This window comes from Pituophis catenifer, unplaced genomic scaffold (assembly GCF_029215685.1).
Source record: "Pituophis catenifer annectens isolate HBS135680 unplaced genomic scaffold, rPitCat1.0.hap2 SCAF_2, whole genome shotgun sequence".
NCBI classification, from domain to species: Eukaryota; Metazoa; Chordata; class Lepidosauria; order Squamata; family Colubridae; genus Pituophis; species Pituophis catenifer.
In genome coordinates, this window is record NW_027256882.1 from 295,011,578 (window position 1) to 295,033,565 (window position 21,988).

The 21,988-nt window shown below is 45.7% G+C and overlaps 1 protein-coding gene across 2 annotated transcripts in view; it reads left to right on the plus strand.

Moving 5' to 3' along the window:
• UBAP2 (ubiquitin associated protein 2) overlaps positions 1–21,988 on the plus strand; it is a 136,433-nt gene that overhangs the window by 103,210 nt on the left and 11,235 nt on the right. Inside the window, exons 19-24 of one of the 2 annotated variants that reach the window (XM_070938977.1) lie at positions 313–493; positions 5,227–5,318; positions 5,954–6,004; positions 17,778–17,856; positions 19,897–20,111; positions 21,423–21,522. In XM_070938977.1, coding sequence (XP_070795078.1) covers positions 313–493; positions 5,227–5,318; positions 5,954–6,004; positions 17,778–17,856; positions 19,897–20,111; positions 21,423–21,522 — 718 coding nt within the window. The remainder of the gene's footprint in view (positions 1–312; positions 494–5,226; positions 5,319–5,953; positions 6,005–17,777; positions 17,857–19,896; positions 20,112–21,422; positions 21,523–21,988) is intronic. The other variant, XM_070938978.1, reaches the window with a different exon arrangement.

Genomic DNA, 21,988 nt, shown 5'->3' on the forward strand with positions numbered 1-21,988 from the left:
CTGGACTTTCAGTCAGAGCAGAAGAAGAATCTTGCAACGAGAAGCGAAATGTCTTCGAAGAAAAACAAGAAAGTCCAGTTGCCTCCTGAAAAAGCACCTTTGGGCCATAAACGGAGAGCACAACCCCTTTCTTTCAGCACTGATGACGTTACCTAGTTGGGTCATGAAACGTCTGCAAGAAAACAACCAAGCTCAGAGATCATCAAGGACCCCCCCCCCCCTTGTATGTCATTTGTTAATGAAGCTTACATTTGGTGAGGAATCTCCTTGGTTCTGTTTTTTAACCTCACGCCGCCTCTTTTTCCTTTCCAGCACAACAGCGTCGAGAACGCCACCGCGCTCCAGCCCTCCAACACTTTCTCAGTTGCCGCAACCCTGGCTACCACCTCTTCGGCCACCAGCCTGGCCAGCACGACCCACAGCCTCGGCCTGAATGCGACCAGCGTCTCTCTGCCAATTCCCACCAGCCGGGCCGCTCCCTTAGTGTCTTCAGGTTCGCAATCTTAACCGATCGCATGGCTGTAGCAAGAGAGGATTTGAGCCTGCGGGTCCATCCATGAGAGACCCCTTGAGCATTGAAAAAAACAGGATGCCTTTTCTTAAAAGACTGGCTTTTTTAAAAAAAGCACGCTTTGCGCACGGCCTACAAAATAAAAAAAAAATGCCTGGCTTTTTAACGCGTGGAAATATGTGAAATTCCTACATATCCAGGGTAAAGTAGCTGCAACTGCAAAGAAGAAGTGTAGCCTTGCAATTGTGAGAAAGTAGAATGGAATCCGTATTATCCCCCTTTCTCTTGCTAAGACAATTTCCAATTATTCAAAAAATAATAATTAATCATGGAAATTAGGATGACGTCCATGCAGAAGTTATTGGGGCTAGAACGTCCGGTACAGGTAGTCCTCGACTTACAACCTTTAGTGACCGTTCAAAGTTACAACAGCATTGAAAAATGTGACTTGCGAGTGTTTTTTACAGTTAACAACCTTTGCAGCATCCCCATGGCCATGTAATCAAAATTCAAATGCTTGGCAACTGGCATGTACTTATGACAGTTGCAGTGTCCCAAGGTCATGTGACAACATGTAACTACCGGATTATTAACTTATCAATTGCAGGGATTAATTTAACAACTGGGGCAAGAAAGATCATAAAATTTGGCAAAACTCACTTAACCAACGTCTCCACTTAGCAACAGAAATTTTGGGCTCAATTGTGGTCGTAAATAGAGGACTACCTATATAGGATTTCTTGCGGAAGATGTCAGTCTGAATTAGGGTACATCTGGCTCCCCTTCAGCATGGAAAGCACTGAATTCGAATTCAGCTGAATTCAAATTCAGCTCCAAAGATTGATGAAGGTTGAGGTTTAGAGGTTTTTCAGCATCAATTTTGCCATCAAAAATCAAGAGAAGGTTGTTTTGCAAAATCTTTTACCTTTCACAGGAAGTTCTGGCAGCCTTTTGCAGAAATAATTGCTTTGTTTTTTTCAATTTTCACAGGGTGGACTATGTTTTCAGCAGGATCCTTCTGCCTCTCTTGATTTTCATCCTTTTCACTTAATACAGTACAGGTAGTCCTCAAGTTACAACCGTCCGTTTAGCGACAGTTCAAAGTTAACAATGGCACTGGACAAAAACGAGTTAGGAAAGTTTTTCACACTTAGCCACCATTTTTAGCGTCCCCATTGGCACACGATCAGAATTTGGACGCTTGGCAACTGCTTCGTATTTATGACGGCTGCAGTCCCCCAGGGTCACGTGATCCGCTTTTGCGACCTGCTGACAAGCAAAGTCAATAAGGGAAACCAAATTCACTTAATGACTGCAGGGATCCACTTAAGAGCTGTGCCGAAAAAGGTTGTAAAATGGGGCAGCACTTGCTTAACAACTGTCTCACAAAGCAACAGAAAGTTTGGGCTCACTTGCGGTGGTAAGTCGAGGATTGCCTGTACTTTCAGTCGTCTAAATTTCAATGAGATTTTTCTACTTTTTGGTTTTCTCTTAAACCGTATTTTAATCCTGTTTCAATCCTGTTTCAGGTTCGCTAGGACTGCCTTGGTCATGCTACCTTGGCAGAGCCGGGGTAGGCATGGGGCATCTCTCTTGGTTTTCCTTGACTTCTCAGTAGCACTGGAGACCATTCGTCACGGTATCCTGAGCTCTGGGACTGGAGATGGCTCTGCAGTGGGGGCTGTGGGGGGGCTTGGATGATGGAGAGATTGTTCCCTAGGCCCCCTCCTCTGTGGGGTGCTACAGGGATCTTCTGTTTCCCCCCCCCCTCTGATTCAATGTGTGCATGGAATCATTGGCCCAAAGATACTTTTTCCAAAAGGCAACTGGACTTCCTTCCTTCCTTCCTTCCTTCCTTCCTTCCTTCCTTCCTTCCTTCCTTCCTTCCTTCCTTTTTCCTTCCTTCCTTCCTTCCTTCCTTTTTTTCTTACTCTCTCTCTCTCTCTCTTTTCTTCCTTCCTTCCTTCCTTCCTTCCTTCCTTCCTTCCTTCCTTCCTTCCTTCCTTCCTTCCATTCATTCTTTCTCTCTCTCTCTTTCTCTTTCTCCTTCCTTCCTTCCCTCCCTCCTAACATTTTGCTTCTCATCCAAGAACCTTCTACATTTCATCCAAAAACTGAAGAAGCTTCTTAGATGAGAAGCAAAATGTCTTCAAGGAAAAACAAGGGAAGTCCGGTTGCCTTTTGAAAAAGCTCCTTCCTTCCTTCCTTCCTTCCCTCCCTCCCTCCCTCCCTCCCTCCCATCTTAAAGTCAAAACACAGTCCAGTCGCCTTTTGAAAAAGCCCCTTTGGGACAACCATGACTTGGATGACGGAGAATCTCCACAGACATGAAACCTTTGGGTGACGCCATCCATCGATTTGGGTTTCGGTATTATCAGTATGCCGATGATGCCTAATTATATATTTTGATCCCCGGGTCAGCCAGATGATTCTGAGTCTCAGCCGCCCTGAGTCTTCGGAGAAAGGCGGCATATAAATTGAACTAATAATAATTCTGTCAGGTTTCTGCCTCAGTGGTTGGAGACTCTGCGATTTTTGTAACGGGAGGAACCATCTCCGACTCAAACCTACCTTTTGGATGCTTGGGCCAACCAGGACTGGAGATATTCTATCTCTGACCTTGGATGGAATACAGGTAGTCCTCGACTTACAGCCATTCATTTAGTGACCATTCAAGATTACAACAGCACTGGAAAAGTGACTTATGACCATTTTTCACACTTAGGACCATTGCAGCATCTCCACAGTCACATGATCAAAATTCAGAGGCTTGGCAACTGGCATGTACTTACGACAGTTGCTTATTCCGGGGTCCTGTGATCCCCTTTTCGTGACCTTCTAACAAGCCGAGTCAAAGGGGAAGCCCGAGTCACTTAACAGCCTGTGACTAACTTAACAAGTGCAGTGATTCACTTAACAACCGTGGCAAGAAAGGTCGTACAATGAGGCGAAGTTCCCATAATACCTGCCTCACTTAGCAAGCTAACTTTTGGGCTCAATTCCGGTCGTAAATCGAGGACTACCTATCGCACTTCCTCATTCGTGAATGGCACGTCATCTGGGGTTCTTCCTGGACTCACAGGTGCTAAATCAGCAGGTGGCAGCTGTGGCCAAGGAGACCTGCGCTCAGGTCTTTATCTGGTATGGCAGTTGTGCCCCTCTCTCAATTGGGAGGCTTTTCAGGCAGTAACTCATATCCCGGTCAGTTCATGGCTTGACTTTTACATCACAGTCTACATGGGGCTGCCCTTGAAATCCACCCAGAAGCTTTAGCGGACCAGAGCACAATGGCACAAGAAGGAAAGAGAATGCAAATTCTTGCAAATTCTCTTCTTGGGTCTATATACCCTTACAAGGAAACGTCCTTGAGGAAGCCGCTTTAGAATAACAGAATATCAGAGCTGGAAGGGACCTTGGAGGTCTTCTAGTCCAACCCCCTGCGCAAGCAGGAATCCCTATACCAGTTGAGACAAATGGTTGTCCAATCTCTTCTTAAAAACCTCCAGTGATGGAGCAACCAAAACTTCTAGTGTCCAGCTGTTCCACTGGCTAATTGTTCTCACTGTCGGGAAATTTCTGCCTGCCCTCTGGAATGGCATCCCTGGCCTTTAACTAGGATGGGTTCACCCCCTTTTTAGAACCAGGTTGTGCGTCTGTCGCGGCCCTGTTTTGCCATCGTTACTGCTACTAGTACTGTCATTCCGTTTTTATCATTTTAAGTCTCACTTTCTCTTGTCAACAACCCAGAATTGTTGGGAATCGGACAGTGCACAAATTGAATAATAATAAACAGATTTCCCAGGGCCTGATCCAATCCATCATCGTTAGCTATAAATTTAACGACAGAAGCCTCCACAAACGGATGATTTTTGATAGTGCTGAAGGCGCCAGGTGGAAGTTACGTTCTTTGTGAGTTTGAAAATACAGGAAGTCCTCAACTTAACAAGCATTCATTTAGTGACCAAAGTTACAACGGCACTGGAAAAACGTGACTTAAGACTGTTTTTCACACTTTCGACCATTGCAACATCCCTGTGGCCAAGTGATCAAAATTCAGGTGCTTGGCAACTGACTCACATTTATGACGGTTGCATTGTCCTGGGCGGGGGTTGTCACGTGATTCACGTTTAGCGACCTGAGAAACAAAGTCAATGGGGAAGCCAGATTCTCTTAAGCGACTGAGTCACTGCAGTTAACGATTCTGGCAAGACAGGCTGGAAAATGGGGCAAAACTCCCCCGTCTTGTTTAACAATGAAGATTTTGGGCTCGGTTGTAGTCGTAAGTCGAGGACTCCCTGCCATCTGCTTCATTTGAGGGTCAAAAAAAAAAAAAAAAGATCTCCCATCACGTAACCAATGAGATTCCCCCTACAGGGTGTTGTGTTAAGTCAAGAACTTCTCAGTGGCTCTCAGAACGGTCTGCGGTGATCTGAGGAGGCTTCCAGTTGAACAGAGAGAGCAAAACGGAAGGCAGCAGGGAGGGAGGGAGGGAGGGAGGGGATCGGGTTGGACAGGGGTCTCAGAACCAAGGTGATCCACTGGGTCTCTTCTTCTTGTTTACCGCAACAACTTCTTCTTCCTTGCCTCTTTGTCTGTCGCGATCGGAAGTGACTCCCAGCTTTCTCGAAATGCCCCAATTCGAAGCCGTCTGTCCTCTTCTTTCCCCATTTGCTAAGGGGGTGTTTTGTTTTAAAAGTGTTTCTTTTTATTTGCAGCCAAAGCGCCCCCCAACCTTCCCCAAGGTGTGCCACCCTTGTTGCATAACCAGTATTTTGTCGGACCTGGAGGACTCCTGCCTGCCTACCCAGTAAGCTATTTCCTTGTGCCTCCTTCCCTCCCTTGTCTTGCCCTGCTGCCGGTTATGGGGAGGTGTTGAGCAGCTGGTTATGGGGAGGGCTCTGGGGTGGAGGTGGAGGGTCAGCCTGGGCCCTGTCCTTTCCTGACCACTCAGTTGAATCTGGAGACAGGTAGGGCAGTTACAATCCTGTCTATGGGTTGTACATTATGGGCCCCTATAGAATTCAGGAAACGAGCAAAGAAGAGGAAGCCCTCCGTTCACAAGTAATCCCTGATCTGAACCTTCTTGGGCATCTCAGGGTTTTAGAATTTATTTGATTTGCAGTGGGGCCCTGGGTGATCTCTGAGCTTGGTTGTTTCCTTGTAGACATTTAATTAGCCAACTAGGTAACGTCATCAGTGCTAGAAGGGAGTGGGGTTTGTGGAGTGGAGGAGGAAAAGGAAGAGGGAGGAGGAGGGAGGGAGGGAGGGAGAGGAGGTGGGGAGGAGAACTGTGGGGCTTTGGTGCTGTCTGAGTTTGGTTATTTTCTTGCAAATGTTTCATGACCCAGCTAGGTAACATCATCAGTGCTAGAAGAGAGTGGGGTTTGTGGAGGGAAACATCAATCTTGTGATGTTTGCATGTGTACTTTTCCTGTCTTTAAGCAGATTTACGGTTATGATGATCTTCAGATGCTCCAATCCAGGCTGCCTGTGGTAAGTAACCCTTTTTTTTAATTTTCTCACTTTACGGAGTCTTTAAATATATAATTGTATATGGAAAGTGGCATCTAAGTTTCAGCAATCCTGTGTCTTCAGTTGCAAAACATAAAGGGTAGGTTTCCAGCCTTTGCAATTCTCATTGTTTTCAATAAAAGCTTACAAATTGTGGAGGGAGGCAGTCATGTTTGCAACCAGACAAGATTTCTTTTCACGCTGCATGGCAACTTTCTCTTGAACTTTACGTATGAGTTTTTCCTTCTCACCAAAACCCTGGATAACGGAAAACTGTTGCGTCACACAGTTGCATGCTCAGAGTTGCTTCAGCCGGGTGCATTCATTCTGATACCAGCCTTTGTACAAGGAAGCATTTACTCAACAGTTTTCCTTCCTCATTTATAAAAGGATAACAAGACTTGGAAGGGACCTTGGAGGTCTTCTAGTCCAACCCCTGTTTGTGCAGGAGACCCTATACCGTTGATGGTGAACCTATGGCACGTGTGCCACAGGTGGCACGTGAGCTCAGCTCCGGCACACATGCGCACGCTGGCCAGCTGATTTTCGGGCCTTCCGGGCCCACCGGAAGTCGAGAAACGGGCTCCATCCTCCGGAGGGCCTCCGGGGGAGGTGGGGAGGCTGTTTTCGCCCTCCCCAGGCTCCAAGAAAGCCTCGAGCCTGGGGAGAGCGAATAAACGGACCTACCGGACCCACCATGCCATCACGTGCCAAAAGCGGGGGAGGGGGGAACAGATTGAATTATGGACGTGGGCACGCGCGGCCCCCTTGCACTCCTCTGCTTTTGGCACGCAACGGCAAAAAGGTTAGCCATCGCTGCCCTATACCATTTCAGACAAATGATTATCCAATTTCTTTTTTAAGAACCTCCAGTGATGGAGCATCCACAACTTCTGAAGGCAACTTCTGTTTCACTAATTAATTCTTCTACTTGTCAAGAAAGTTCTAGGTTGGTTCTCTCCTTGCTTAGTTTCCATCTGTTGCTTCTTCTGCCTTCAGGTGCTTTGGAGAATAGCTTGACTCCCTCTTCTTCGTGGCAACCCCTGAGATATTGGAAGACTGTTATCCTGTCTCCCCTAGTCCTTCCTTTCATTAAACTAAACATACCCAGTTCTTGTAACTGTTCTTCATTATATTAATATAACAAAGAGACATAATAGCAGTCTCTCAGTATTTGAGGGGCTGCCCCAGAGAGGAGGAGGGGGGTCAAGCTATTCTCCAATCCACCCGAAGGCCAGACAAGGAATAATGGATGGAAACTGACCAAGGAGAGATTCAACCTGGAAATAAGGAGGACTTTTCTGACAGTGAGAACTATCAATCAATGGAACAGAAACTGCCTTCGGAAGTTGTGGGAGCTTCATCCCTGGAAGCTTTCAAGAAGAGGCTGGGCTGCCCTCTGTCAGAAGTGGTGTAGTAGGGTCTCCTGCTTGGGTGCGGGGTTGGACTAGATGACCTACAAGGTCCCTTCCAACTCTGTTAGCCTGCATCTATATTTTACTCATTATTTTCTGTGTAGGACCAATAAGATTCATTGTAAGGTAAGAAAGTTGTCTCCATCCCGGTATTTCATTGACCAATCACACGGAAGGTTCTTGTGTTTCCTTGTGTCTCTGAAGGGTGTCCTCTCTCTGTTCTGAGCAGTGTTGTGTTGGTTTACCATATAATTTATCGGGTAAATGGCTAAGCAAAGAGAAGCCTGCTCTTTTTATTGAAAGCAAAAAGAAACATAATTGGAAGGGTAGTTCTGAGGAGACTTCACTGACATCTTAAGAATGGGGACAGGATTGTATTAATCGTTATGTGTGACTATTGGTGATAAATCACCTTTTTTAGCTGAGGGTAACTTGGAATGGTCATAAGTTGAGGACTGCCTGTAAAAGTCACAAACTGTGCTGTGTTCATGGCTTTATATTTTCTGGATCGGGAAGGAGATATAGAAGCATAGCCAGCCGCACAAACTGTTGTGGCCCTTCAGCAGCCTGTGCAGGTAGTAGCTGATTCAGACAGCGAGGAGGCTGGTGTGGTGCTGCACCAGCAGCCTGTGCAGCTGGCACTCGAGTCAGACAATGAGGAGGCTGGAGAAGATGGGGTGCCAGAGGTGGGGATTCAGCCAGGGCCTTCAGAAGCTCCCATAAGTGAAGAGGATGAAGAGGAGGAGCCTCTTCTCGATGCACGGGTGCGCAGAGTGGCCAAAAGGCAGGAGTGGCTCCTCAGGAGGTGGTCTCCTCAAGGGTAAGGCTTGGGGCTAATTGGCCACTCCCTTAACGTATTTAAGGAGGAACGCTGACTGGAGCAATTTGCAGGAAACAACTTAGTTCACATACCTTCGTGTTTTGCTTATCTTATCAGCTTCCTGCAAATTGCTTCTGGGCATTCTGCCAACCACAGTAAGCTTTCAGTTATTATTCTTTGAATTCTTGGCGGCTGTTAATGCAATTAATTAACAGCCATTGTTGTAAAAGACTGGTTTATTTAGTAAACTAAGGTTTGAATGGACTTTGTGTGTGCTGCGTTCTTTGGGGTCCGTAGCTGGGACAGACCACAAACAGGCTGCAGAACAGTTTTCATCCGTGGGCTGTCAGACTCCTGAATGAGAAATAACATCATAACTATGTAGTATGAGGGATTGCAGGGCCGGCGCAATGTGTAACATGTTCACACTGGTGCAATATGACTGGGTGTTTTGTTAACATGATTTATTGGGTTAGGGACTTTCTGTCTTCACTGTGAGTTGTATTGTGTTGGGGGGGTGTGCACTGTAGGAGCTCCACCAATCTCATTGCACATACGTTGTGCGCTGACAATAAAGATTTGAATTGAATTGAATTGGAGGGGGCCGAGCCCTAGAACTGGGTTGCAGCTTCTCTTTTTCGGGTCAGTCTTAACTTTGATCAATCATTAAGCAACTGGTCATAACTAGAGAGCTATCTGTATTGCTGTTACTCAATTAATGTTAATAATAAGCTAAAGAGAGCCAATTTGGTCTGGTGGTTAAGTCACTAGGCTAGAGAACGGGAGTCAGTGAGTTCTAGTCCTGCCTTATCCATGAAAACTAGCTGGGTGACTTATGGGCCGATCACCAGGAGACTGTGAGTTCCAGTCCTGCCTCAGACATGAGAGCAGATTTAGTGACTTTGAGCCAATCAGCAGGAGGCGGTGAGTTTTAGTCCCGCCTTAGGCATGAGAGTTGACGGGATGATTTTGGGCCAATCACCAGTTCTAGTCCCGCCTTAGAACTGAAAGCCAGCTCAGTGATGTCGGGCCAATCAGCAGGAAACAGTGAGTTCTAATCCCGCCTTAGGCATGAGAGCTGACTGGGTGATTTTGGGCCAATCACCAGGAGATGCAGAGTTCTAGTCCCGCCTTAGGTGTGAAAGCCAGCTGATTGCCTTTGGTCCAGTCAATCTCTTTCAGTCCAGCTCACCTCACAGGGTTGTTGTTGTTGGGAAAATAGGAGCAAGAAGGTGTGTCGGATACGTTCACTGCCTCGAGTTACTTGCGAAAATAATAAAGGCAGGATACGAACCAAGAAGCAAATAAATGGATATAATGCAGGGCCAAAATTCCACCTAAAAGGTAAGCATGGAACCTTTGCTCCAAAGGCAAAGAGAAGAGACTCAGAGACAAACTGTTGGGATGAAACCTGCCTGCACTCCTATATACAGGTAGTCCTCCACTTACGACCACAATTGACCCCAAAATTCAGGTTGCTACGTGAGACATTTGTTAAGTGAGTTTGGCCCCAATTTACGCCCTTTCTAGCCACAGTTGTTAAGTGAGTCACTGCAGTTGTTAAATTAATAACATAGTTGTGAAGTGAATCCGGTTTCTCCGTTGACTTTGCGTGTTACAAGATCACAAAAGGGGATCACGTGACCCCGGGACACTGCAAATGTCATATAAGTATGAGTCAGTTGCCGAGTGTCTGAATTTTGATCATGTGACTATGCGGATGCTACAACAGTCGTAAGTAGGGAAAATGGTCATAAAAGTCACTTTTTTCAGGGTTGTAACATCGAATGGTCACTAAATGAACGGTGCTACGTCATCGTAAGTCAAAGACTACCCATAGTTTCTTTTCTTTTTTTTTTAAAAAAGCACACTTTTATTTCAAAACGTAGCATTGCAAAATAATTAAATAAATAACAGAACATGTAAAAACTATTGAAAAAGTCCAGTGGGTCCAGCTTCGGTTCAAAATCAAACCTTAATATTTTCTTGTGGCTCCCACATTAAAATGACTCTTAATTTGACCTTTCGTTGAATGAAACGTTTAATTCAACATTCGTATCATTTGTAAAAAAATATGTATATCTATAAATAAAGGCAGGGCTCCAATAAATACATATATAAAATAAATAGATTAAAAACGCGCTTCAGATCTCCATTCTCTCGGTCAGTCTGTCCAGATACATGAAATCCACCTGGATCTCATGTCTTATAAACTCTTGGGCGCATCTGTCAAGTCCCTTCTCCTCGAGGTAATTCCTGATGCTGCGGAAATACTTCATCAGTTGCAGTTTGTGCATCCATTCCTTCTGGCTTTTTCCCAGCTTCGGTTTTCTTCCTTCGAGGCACCTCTGGATCCTCTGAGTTTGCGCGTGCAGCTTTTCGAGGAACCTAGAATCACAAAACAGTAAGAGATTGTCTCTTAGAGATTTCTCATTCATCCGGATCACAGTTGTTCCAAATGTATTTTTTTCAAAAGGCAACTGGACTTTCTTTTTCCTCGAAGGTGTTTCGCTTCTCATCCGAGAAGCTTCTTCAGTTCTGACTCAACTGGAAGAAGAGCCACAGAACTGAAGCCAGAACTGAAGAAGCTCCTTGGATGAGAAGCAAAACGTCTTCAAGGTAAAACAAAATCCAGTTGCCTTTTGAAAAAAGCACCCTTGGTTTTTCCTCGAAGACGTTTCACTTTTCATCCGAGAAGCTTCCTCAGTTCTGACTCAGCTGGAAGAAGAGCCACAGAACTGAAGCCAGAACTGAAGAAGCTTCTCAGATGAGAAGCAAAACGTCTTCAAGGCAAAACAAAGTCCAGTTGCCTTTTGAAAAAAACACCATTGAGAGGGATTTCTTTGAAAACATTTCACTTCTCATCCAAGAAGCTTCCTCAGTTCTGAAGTACTGAACGGAAGAAACTTTTCAGATGAGAAGCAAAATGTTTTCAAAGAAAAAAGCCCAGGAAAGTCCAGTTGCCTTTGGGAAAAGCACCTTTTTTGGGAGCTACCTCACAGGGATGTTGTTGGGAGAAAAATTGGAAAACTAAGTATTCTTAGTTAGCTAGTTTACTTTATTGTCATTGCACCTCATACAATGAAATTAAATGCCATCTTCAGTGTACATTATAACCATACAAAATAAAACACAAACAAACATCTGTCACATTCTATATACAATTGAATTGAAAATCCCTGATATTGCATTAACTGCTTTGAGCTCCTGGAGGGGTAAAGCAGGATAGAGTTTAAAAATAAATTAAATCAGAATATTTTCCAGTGCTTTCAGATGGCTGCAAATTCCTCTATCTATCTATCTATCTATCTATCTATCTATCTATCTATCTATCTATCTATCATCTATCTATCTATCTATCTATCTATCTATCTATCTATCTATCTATCTATCTATATCTATCTAATAGATAATGAATAATAATTACTTACTAATAAATTATTTATTTAACAATGTCCAGTTGCCTTTTAAAAAAACACCTTTGGGACAAAACAGCAGTGTTTGAGAGGAAAAAAAATAATTACTTTTCCTCAACCATTTTGTCTCCCTGCCTGGATCCCATCCTACCACAGGTAGTCCTCAACTTACGACCTCAATCGAGCCCAAAATTTATGTAGCTGAAACTTTTGTTAAGTGAGTTTTGCCCCCATTTAATGACCTTTCTTGCTTTCCTTTTTTCTTAAGTAAATGACTTGCAGCTGTTAAGTTAGCAACATGGTTGTTAAAAGTATCGGACTTCCCCATTGACTGTTGTAAGTCGAGGACTACCTGCACAGAGATATACACACGGAGAAAGAAAAAACGGACTGACCTTTTTCTCAAGGTGGTCTCCCAGGTGACCCAAAGATGATCATTCTTGAGGAGATGCAGGAATCTCTGAAGCATCTCCAGGACTGCTTTGGTGGCAGCTTGTGGCTGTCGTATCCCGAGGAGTTGTATGGGGAAACTGAACGCTGGCATCTTCCGCAGACACTGTGCGGGAAGCCTCGCCTTCATCCCTTTCAGCAGCTCCACGCTTTGCCAGTTCAGTCTTCGCTGTTGCAGTTTCAGAAGGTTGCAGTTCGATCCCGAGGCTGGAACAGTCAGCAGGAGCACCAGGCAGAGCAGCCCCATGGGCACGGGAATCTTTTTGGGTGGCATGGAAGGATACGACGAAGTCCCAGCTCTGGGTTCTGCCATGGATTCCCCTCTGTCCTCCAGCAGCACTGAAGCGAAGGGCTCCAGCATCCCTCTCTTTATGCTCTTGGTAGCCCATGTTCCTTTTTATCATTTCTCTCTCGAATTCCCCTGCTTTCAGTTTCAGTTTTCAATTTCAACTTCCATGGAGTTTTCCCCCTTTTGGTGGGGCTGGTGGGGCTTCGATGCTTGTAGCTGAGATGGGACCTCATTCTGTCTCTTCCAGCTCCCAAAATGATATTTCCTATCCCCTCCTCCCACCCCAAAAGACCCCCACCCCCCAATAGCCAACACTGCTAGTTCTATGCTGCACATTTCATTGCCTGCAAGCCAACCCTTGAGTCTTGCAATACGTAGGTAGATTTTGACTTACAACGGGTCACTATTTATTTATTTATTTATTTATTTATTTATTTATTTATTTATTTATTTATTTATTTATTTATTTATTTATATGCCGCCCTTCTCTGGAGACTCAGGGCGGCTTACAATGCATTAAGCAATAGCCTTCATACTTTTGTATATTTTATACAAAGTCAGTTTATTGCCCCCACAATCCGGGTCCTCATTTTACCCACCTTAGAAAGGATGGAAGGCTGAGTCGACCTTGAGCCTGGTGAGAATTGAACTCGCAGTAATTGCAGGCAGCTGGATGTTAAATGCTGCCTTAGTAGGAGGCATTAGCCTCCTACGCCACTCAGGCTCCTACTTAATGGCCGTTCCAAATTACAACGGCACTGAAAAAAGGGACTTACGACCGTTTTTCACACTTACGACCGTTGCAGCGTCCCCATGGTTGCGTCATTTACATTTGGATGCTTGGCAACTGACTCACATTTATGACGGTTGCTGTGTCCTGGGGGGGGACTGTCACACGATCACCTTTCACGGTTTAATGTCATCGATCTGCTCTCTAAGCAGGGGAAGTGAGATAACATCACTTCTGCATTCGTCATCTCCCAGCTGGATTACTGCAATGCCCTCTCCATAGGGCTGCCCTTGAAGAGTATTCGGAAGCGACCACTGGTACAGAACAAGGCAATACAAGACAGTCCTGGACTGGCCCAATTTTTGCTTCTTTTAACCATCGCCAGGTCTTCTTGTTATCTGCTCGGCCTAATTTTATTTTAACCCTTGTATGTTGGCTTTTCAAATTGTTATCAGTTTACCAAAATATAAAGGGAAATAAAAACTCTGGGAAACCAGGGGAAGGAAAAAGAGAACGTGTAAAAAAGTAAAACGTGGAGGCTGTAAGTTTGTAATCTTCCACTGTCGGAATCCAACGCTAGTTTCCCCATTATTTATCATTATCTCTAGTTTCCCCTTATTTTTTTATTTTCCTTTGTATTTTATATTTCGAGAAGCTATTTTAACCGTCTTATTGAGGTCTGCAGAAGATATTTCTCTCTCTCTGGGCACACTGAGAATGTATCTGCCGAACAAAACTCCGCATTGGCGACAGGAAGGGCATCCGGCCAGTAAACAGTCAGCTCCATTCAATTTTCCACACTCCACCCCGCAAGGGATTATGGGGTCGTTAAAAGAGGATCGTTGAGGTCTGAAGAAGCTCTGTTGGACCAGAGCAAGGGTAACGGGTAGGAATTGCATTGGGGCGCAGTGGCACACCGCTGTGGGGTGAGGTGCGAGGGTTTGCCAGTTTGTTTCCAGGTGCCTTTCCAGGTGTTGGGGAATCACCTTTTAAAGCTCTTCATGACACGGGATCCAGGCCCCGATGCAATTAATCCGCCCCGCTTAACTCTGCCACAAGAAACTTTTTTTTTCAGACCTCAATAAAACTGGGCCGAGCAGAAAACAAGAAGGCTTGGCCATGGCTAAAATAGGAAAATCGACGATACTTTTAACGGCACCAAACAACTCCCCTATTTATTTATTTATTTATTTATTTATTTATTTATTTATTGAATTTCTATACCGCCCTACTCCCGAAGGACTCAGGGCGGTGCACAGCCATGAAATAAAACACATAAATATACAAAATTTAAAATCGAATAAAATGGATTAAATAAATTTGGCTGAATTAATACCCATAATTTAAAAATACCCATATTTTAAAATCCATTAAAATTTAGAATTTACACTTAAAAGGGAGAAGATTTAGGCGAGGCCAGCTTGATGAAATAAAAGCGTCTTCAGCTCGCGGCGGAAGGTGCGCAGATCCGGAATCCTCCGTATCTCTGGGGGGAGCTCATTCCAGATCGTCGGTGCCCCCACAGAGAAGGCTCTCCCCCTAGGGGCCGACAGCCGACATTGTTTGGCCGACGGCACCTGGAGGAGCCCCTCTCTGTGGGAGCGTACTGGTCGGTGGGAGGCTGATGATGGTAGTAGGCGGTCCCGTATGCATGGAAAGGACTCAATTGGCACATAAAAGGGCCAATTGCAGTCTATAAAACATCTGCAACCAACCAACTCAAATACCCCCAGAGGCAAACAGGAGCAAAATTTGCCTAATTCCAAAATCTATAGCTTGGCTTTATATAGATCAGTCATTTACCTTCCGTAAAAGTTGGCCTCTTCCAATAATTCATACCACGTAGTATTAACAGATGTGGTAGGATTATAGGGTTTCCTGCCTGAGCAGGGGGTTGGACTAGAAGACCTCCAAGGTCCCACCTAACCCTATTATTCTGTTAACACCGGACTTCCTTGGATTGTTTCCAACGCTCTTCCTTTTATTCCCCCTTTATTCGATGTTTTCTTTTTAAAATAAATTGTGAACGCTGCTACCAGTCGAGTCATTGTTTATTAAATACTTGGCAGCATGTCCCCCCCCCCCCTTTTTTTTTTTTTTTTCCATTTTCTATTTTGGAAATCCCAATGTTGGAATTAAGAGTCGGAGCTGAGATACTGAAAACAAAACAGACTCGAAACCGAAAGTATGTGTGTGTGTGGCGGGGGGGGGGGGGGGAACGGACTACGGTTCCAAATATGGACAAGGAAGAAATGACTCAATCTCTTTGAGATGATTTCATGCAGTAACAACTGTGAATGTGATGTAAGGAAGATTTGTGCAAATTCAGGCCTGCTTCTTACTCTGCATAGCCTTCCGAAGAATGTGAAAACAAAGCGGGAGGGAGGAGGAAAAAGGCAGCATGCCAAGAATTAATTTGAAACACCCTGCAACACAGCCGGGATCGTGATTCTCTAAAGCTTAGCCTTGGCCAGCTGTGTTTCCTCTCCTGCCCCCTACTCTACCCCAAAATGATAATTTGACCCTGTTCTTTAGAGTAGACAGGACAAGAAAGCACAGATGGAAACTACTCAAGGAGAGAAGCAACCTGGAATGAAAGAGAAATTTCCTGACAGTGAGGGCAATTAAGCAGGGGAACAGCTTGCCACCAGAAGTTTTGAATCCTCCAACACTGGGAGTTTTTAAGAAGAGAAATTTATCTGAAATAGTATAGGTTCTCCTGCTTGAGCAGGGGGCTGGACTAGAAGACCTCCAAGGTCCCTTCCAACTCTGATATTCTGTTATTTAGTAGATGGAAACTAATCAAGGAGAGAAGGAACTTAGAACCAAGGAGAAATTTCCTGACAGTGAGGACAATTAAGCAGGGGAACAGCTTGCCACCAGAACTGGTGGGTGCTCTATTACTGAAGGTTTTTAAGAAGAGACTGAGCAGCTAACTGTCTGAAATAGTATAGGTTCTCCTGCTTGAACAAGGGGCTGGACTAGAGGACCTCTGAGGTCCCTTCCAACTCTGCTATTCTCTTATTCTTCCTATTTTTCTGCTGCAAGAGCTAGAGCTGCAGGAGGCTCCAGCTTAAAAAAAATGGGCTCAGTTTGCTCAGATTCCGGGATCACCTGGGTGAACCCACAAGAAGTTGTCTATCGTTTTCTTTTTTTTTTTTTTTTAAAAATCAAGATAGATTTTAACAAGATAAATATGGTGATTTTTAAATGTCGCTGTTTACTATAACTTGATTCAAAGCAAATAATTCTTAAGTTTTCCTTGATGCTTGCAATTTTTTTTTTTCCTTTAATTTATATGCCGCCCTTCTCCGGAGACTCAGGGCGGCTTACAATGCGTTAAGCAATAGCCTTCATCCTTTTGTATATTTATACAAAGTCAGCTTGTTGCCCCCACAAACTGGGTCCTCATTTAACCTACCTTAGAAAGGATGGAAGGCTGAGTCGACCTTGAGCCTTGGAGAGATTCGAACCTGCAGTAATTGCAAGCAGCAGATGTTAATAATGGTGCTTTAGTCCACTGTACTGTACACTATGCTGTACACTGTACAATTAAGTCCATCAGAACTCTGAACCGTCATTAAGTGACCGGATGTAAATTAAGGACTACCTGTAGTCTAGGCTGTAATCTGGTTTTAGAAATGGAGGTAATGCTCGACTTACAACCATTCTCCTTAGTGACCATTCAAGGTTACAACAGCAGTGGAAAAAGTGACTTACGGCCACTGTGGATTCCCGTGGTCATGTGAACAGGATTTGGACGCTTGGCAACTGGCATGTACTTGTGACAGTTGTGCTGTCTCGGGTTCATGTGATCAGCATTTGTAACCTTCACACTGGCTTCCAACAAGCAGAGTCAATGTGGGAAGCCAGATTGGCTTAACGACCACATAGGTCACTCAGCAACTGATTTGCTTAACTGTGGCAAAAAAAGTCATAAAATTAACATAACTCACTTAAGAACCTTGGTGGTGCAGTGCTTAGAATGCAGCATTGCAGGATAACTCTGCCCACAGTCTGGAGTTCGATCTTGATGGAGCTCAGGGTTGACTCAGGACTTCCATCCTTCCGAGGTGGGTAAAATGAGGACCCAAATTGTTCGGGGCAAGAGGCTGACTCTGTACACTGCTTAGAGAGGGCTGGAAAGCACCGTGAAGTGTTATATAAGTCTAAGTGCTATCACTATTGCTCTAGATGGAGGATTGGATGGATAGAAGAGGATTGATTGGATGGAGGATGGATGGATGGATGGATGGATGGATGGATGGATAGATAGATAGATAGATAGATAGATAGATAGATAGATAGATAGATATACAGCCATGGTGGTACAGTGGTTAGAATGCAATATTACAGGCTAAATCATGCCCACTGCCAGCAGTTCGATCCTGTCCAGCTCAAAGTTGACTCAGCCTTCCATCCTTCTGAGTTGGGTAAAATGAGGCCCTGGATTATTGGGGGCAAGAGGCCGACTCTGTAAACCATTCAGAGAGTGCTGTAAAGCCCTATGAAGCGGTATATAAGTCTTAAGTAGCTATGGCTATTGCCTTGCTTTGCAACAGAAACTTCTGGACTCCGTTGCAGTCATAAATTGAGGACTACCTGTAAATTATTGTGTTGCTTTCCTTTTTGTAGGATTACTATGGAATCACATTCCCTGCTCCTGCGAACCTGACCAGCAGAGACGGAGCCCTTGCTAACAACCCTTACTCAGGTGAGGCAGTGTTCAGGTATGGCTGTGGACTTCCTCTGTCCATGCCAGGCTGCATGTTGTTTGATTGTTGCATTGTGATGGCTACCCCAGTGAAGAGTCCATTGCTTCCTATGCCTTTTCTGTCAACCCCCGAGAAGACCAAAAATTCAGGCTCACATGGATGTCATCTCCAGGACTCTTGCTCACCTGGTTGGACACATGGCTGTCCATCACCTGGACTATCTAAGTCCTCTTTTGGTCTTCTTCTACACACACTTTCTGTTGAACCTCCCAGAGTGGAGAGCAGGGCTGCCCATCCTTGATAACTTTTAAGACTTGTGGACTTCCAACTCCCAGTTGGTTGACTGGGGAATTCTGGGAATTGAAGTCCATAGTGTTAGCGTCTCAGACATAGAAAGGGGAGGAGAAGCCTGAACTTTTGCCTGCTAAATCCCTTTGAAGATTCAGTCTTCTCGGAGATGGGGAGGGGGGAGACATTCCTGTGACCTGACGAAGAAAGGAATCAGGAAAGTGACTTGGAAGATAGCCAATGAGAAGCAGAGAATTGGGGATCGGAAAGGGAGGGATTGGGGGGCAAAGGTCAGTACTGACCGCGAAAAGAGTCAGGATCAGATGGCTGTGCTCGAATAAAGAGAAAATTTCCTTAAAGATCGGCAGTTTGGAAGTTCATTTATTTTGAGATAGCATCGAAACCTGACACATAGGTCTTAAAGTTGTCAAGTTTGGAGACCCAGCGGTGAAATCCAGCAGGTTCTGACAGGTTCTGGAGAACCGGTAGCAGAAATTTTGAGCAGTTTGGAGAACCGGCAAATATCACCTCTGGCTGGCCCCAGAGTGGGGTGGGAATGGGGATTTCACAGTATCCTTCCCCTGGAGTGGGGTGGGAATGGAGATTTTGCAATATTCTTTCCCGTGGAGTGGGGAGGGAATGGAGATTTTGCAGTATCCTCCCCCTGCCACACCCATCAAACCACTCCCACCAAGCCATGCCACACCCACCAAGCCACGCCCACAGAACCCGTAGTAAAATTTGGATTTCACCACTGCCCTGTTCTAAACGCTTACAGATGTGATGAATAACAAAGCACAGAATGGTGAAAAAGTGTATTGGTGGAAGACTTGAAACAGTATTGCTGGCTGGGGGATTCTGGGAGTTGAAGTCCACAAAGTTGTCAAGATTGGACACCCCTGGTATAGAGCCTTAGCAGAATAGGCAGAAACCATCATTGGGTAACAGAAAGATGGGGACAAATTTCTGTGGACAGTCCCAGGTATTAGAGGCAGGACCAACCAGCCATCAGGAGGCACAACCATGAAAACAGCAGAGAGAGATTAACAGTCCTTCTAAGAAAGATTGAGCCTCAAAAACCAACCTGTTCAATGTCTGTAGAGATTCTCAGTCCTCCAGGTCAGGGTTGTCCCAAAGGAGCTTTTTCAAGAGGCAACTGGACTTTCTGGTTTTTTCTTTTGAAGACCTTTCGCTTCTCGTCCAAGAAGCTTCTTCAGCTCTTGACTGGAGGGTGGGGAATGGAAGGATTTATGCTCCCTGCAGACAGCTGGTCCTTTGCATCCTTTTTTAACGAGTCGTTAAGGTCACCTGGAGCCTAATGTGTGTCTTGAGAGTCACCTGAGTGGTGCAAATGGTTCCTGTAGTCTGCAATTTTTCTGGAAATCGGTTTCTACTCCCACACCATTTCAAGGGTCTCCATCCCAAATTGCATAGCTCAAAGCCTGTAGAGATTCTCCGTCATCCAGGTCATGGTTGTCCCAAAGGAGCTTTTTTCAGGAGCTTCCACGACCCTCTAAAAGGATGCAAATGAGCAGCTGTCTGCAAGGAGTAGAATCCTTCCATTCCCCACCATCCAGTCAGAGCTGAAGAAGCTTCCTGGATGAGAAGCGAAACGTCTTCAAAAGAAAATCCAGGTGTCTCCTGAAAAAGCCCCCTTGGGACAACCTGTTCAATCCTCCCAAGGAGGAATCGCCACAGTCTTAACGTCCGTTCCTGAACCGCTGTTTTGTTACTTCCTTCTTCCTGTCCAGGTGATATCACAAAATTTGGCCGCGGAGATTCAGCTTCCCCCTCGCCCGCCACCACCCTTGCCCAGGCCCAGCAGAACCAGACCCAGGCCCACCACACGGCTCAGCAGGCCTTCCTCAACCCCACGTTGCCGCCCGGGTACAGCTACACTGGCTTGCCATATTACGCTGGTGTGCCAGGAGTTCCCAGTGCTTTCCAGTATGGCCCCACCATGTTTGTAAGTCTCAGGTTCCCGAACTGTGGTTGGGCATTGGCTGCGATTCTTCCATAACTGTTGCATCTGAGGGGCCCTTGGTGCTCCCTGAGCTTGGTTGTAGTCTTAATAGATGATTTATTACCCAGCTAGGGAACATCATCAGTGTGAGGAGGAGGAGGAGGAGGAGGAGGAGGAGGAGGGGAAAAGGTGGAGGAGAGGAGGAGGAGGAGGAGGAGTGAGAGAAGGAGGGGGAAGGGGAGGAGGATGAAAGGGGGGCGGAGGAGGATGAGAGGGAGGGGGAGAATTATTATGATTATGATTATTTATTGTATTTATATGCTGCCCTCTCTCCGAAGGACTCACGGCGGCTCACATCAAACGAAACAATCCCAATAAATACAAATTAAAACAGACTAAAACAGACTAAAAACCAATTTAAAACAGTAGAATTGTGGAGTCCTAGATGCTCTCCCTGCTTGGTTTGCTTGCAGACGTTTCATGACCCAACTAGGGAACATCATCAGTGCTAGAAGGGGGTTGGAGGAGGAGAAGGAGTGGGGGAGGAGCAGAGGTGGGTTTCAGCAGGTTCTGACCAGTTTTGGAGAACCGGTAGTGGAAATTTCGAGTAGTTCGGAGAACCGGTAGTAAAAATTCTGACTGGCCCCGCCCCCATCTGTTCTCTGCCTCCCAAGTCCCAGCTGATCGGGAGGGAATGGGGGTTTTGCAATAACCTTCCCCTGGAATGGGGTGGGAATGGGGATTTTACAGTATCCTTTGCCACGCCCACCAAGCCACACCCACCAAGCCATGCTATGCCCACCAAGCCACACCCACAGAACCGGTAGTAAAAATTCTGACTGGCCCTGCCCCCATCGATTCCCTGCTTGAGTCCCAGCTGATTGGGAGGAAATGGGGATTTTACAGTATCCTTCCCCTGGTGTGTGGAGGGAATGGAGATTTTGCAGGATCCTTCCCCTGCCACGCCCACCAAGCCATGCCACAGCCACCAAGCCACACCCACAGAACCAGTAGTAAAAAATTTTGAAACCCACAACTGGGGAGGAGGATAACTGTGGGCTCCTTGATGCTCTCGGTGCTTGGCTGTTTTCTTGCAGGTATTTTATGACCAACTAGGGTTATTTCTAGTCTTCAGCAAAAGCATGCCCTCGCGAACCACGGATTTCTTTAATGACCAGTGTCCTCTTAACGACCACTGCAAAAAAGGTCATAAAATGAGTTTAGATAAGATAACCTTTATTGTCATTTTTTACGGTGAGCACGCTGGCCCACATTCAACGTAAAATTCTGTTGCCTCCCTTGACCTTCTTCCAGGTCCCTCCAGCCTCGGCCAAGCAGCACAGCGTGGCCTTGAATGCCGCTTCCACGCCCTTCCAGCAGGCTGGCAGCTACGGCCAGCACAGTTATGGAGCAGGTGACGGCCCTGGCGCAGGGGGTGGCAGGCTCAGGAGGAGGGGGGTGGCGGTGGTGGCATGTCTCCATTTTTGGGCAGGGCGGAAGGACCATTGCCAACCTGGCTCTGGGCGGGGGGGGAGGGCACAGGAGGAAGGGACAGTCCTGCTCCAGGGATGAGGGTTGTGGAAGGCACACCCTCCCTCTTTTGGCCTGGGAGGAGAGCAGAGCCCCCCCCCCCCAGTTCCATTACGGGCGTAAGTCGAGGACTACCTCTAAGCAGCCTGTCCCTCTTGGATTAACTTGAGGGGCAGCAGGCCATGGGTAGCCCTCGATCTACGACCGTAATGGAGATAGACTTACTTGCTTCTTTCTTTCTTTCTTTCTTTCTTTCTTTCTTTCTTTCTTTCTTTCTTTCTTTCTTTCTTTCTTTCTTTCTTTCTTTCTTTCTTTCTTTCTTTCTTTCTTTCTTTCTTTCTTTCTTTCTT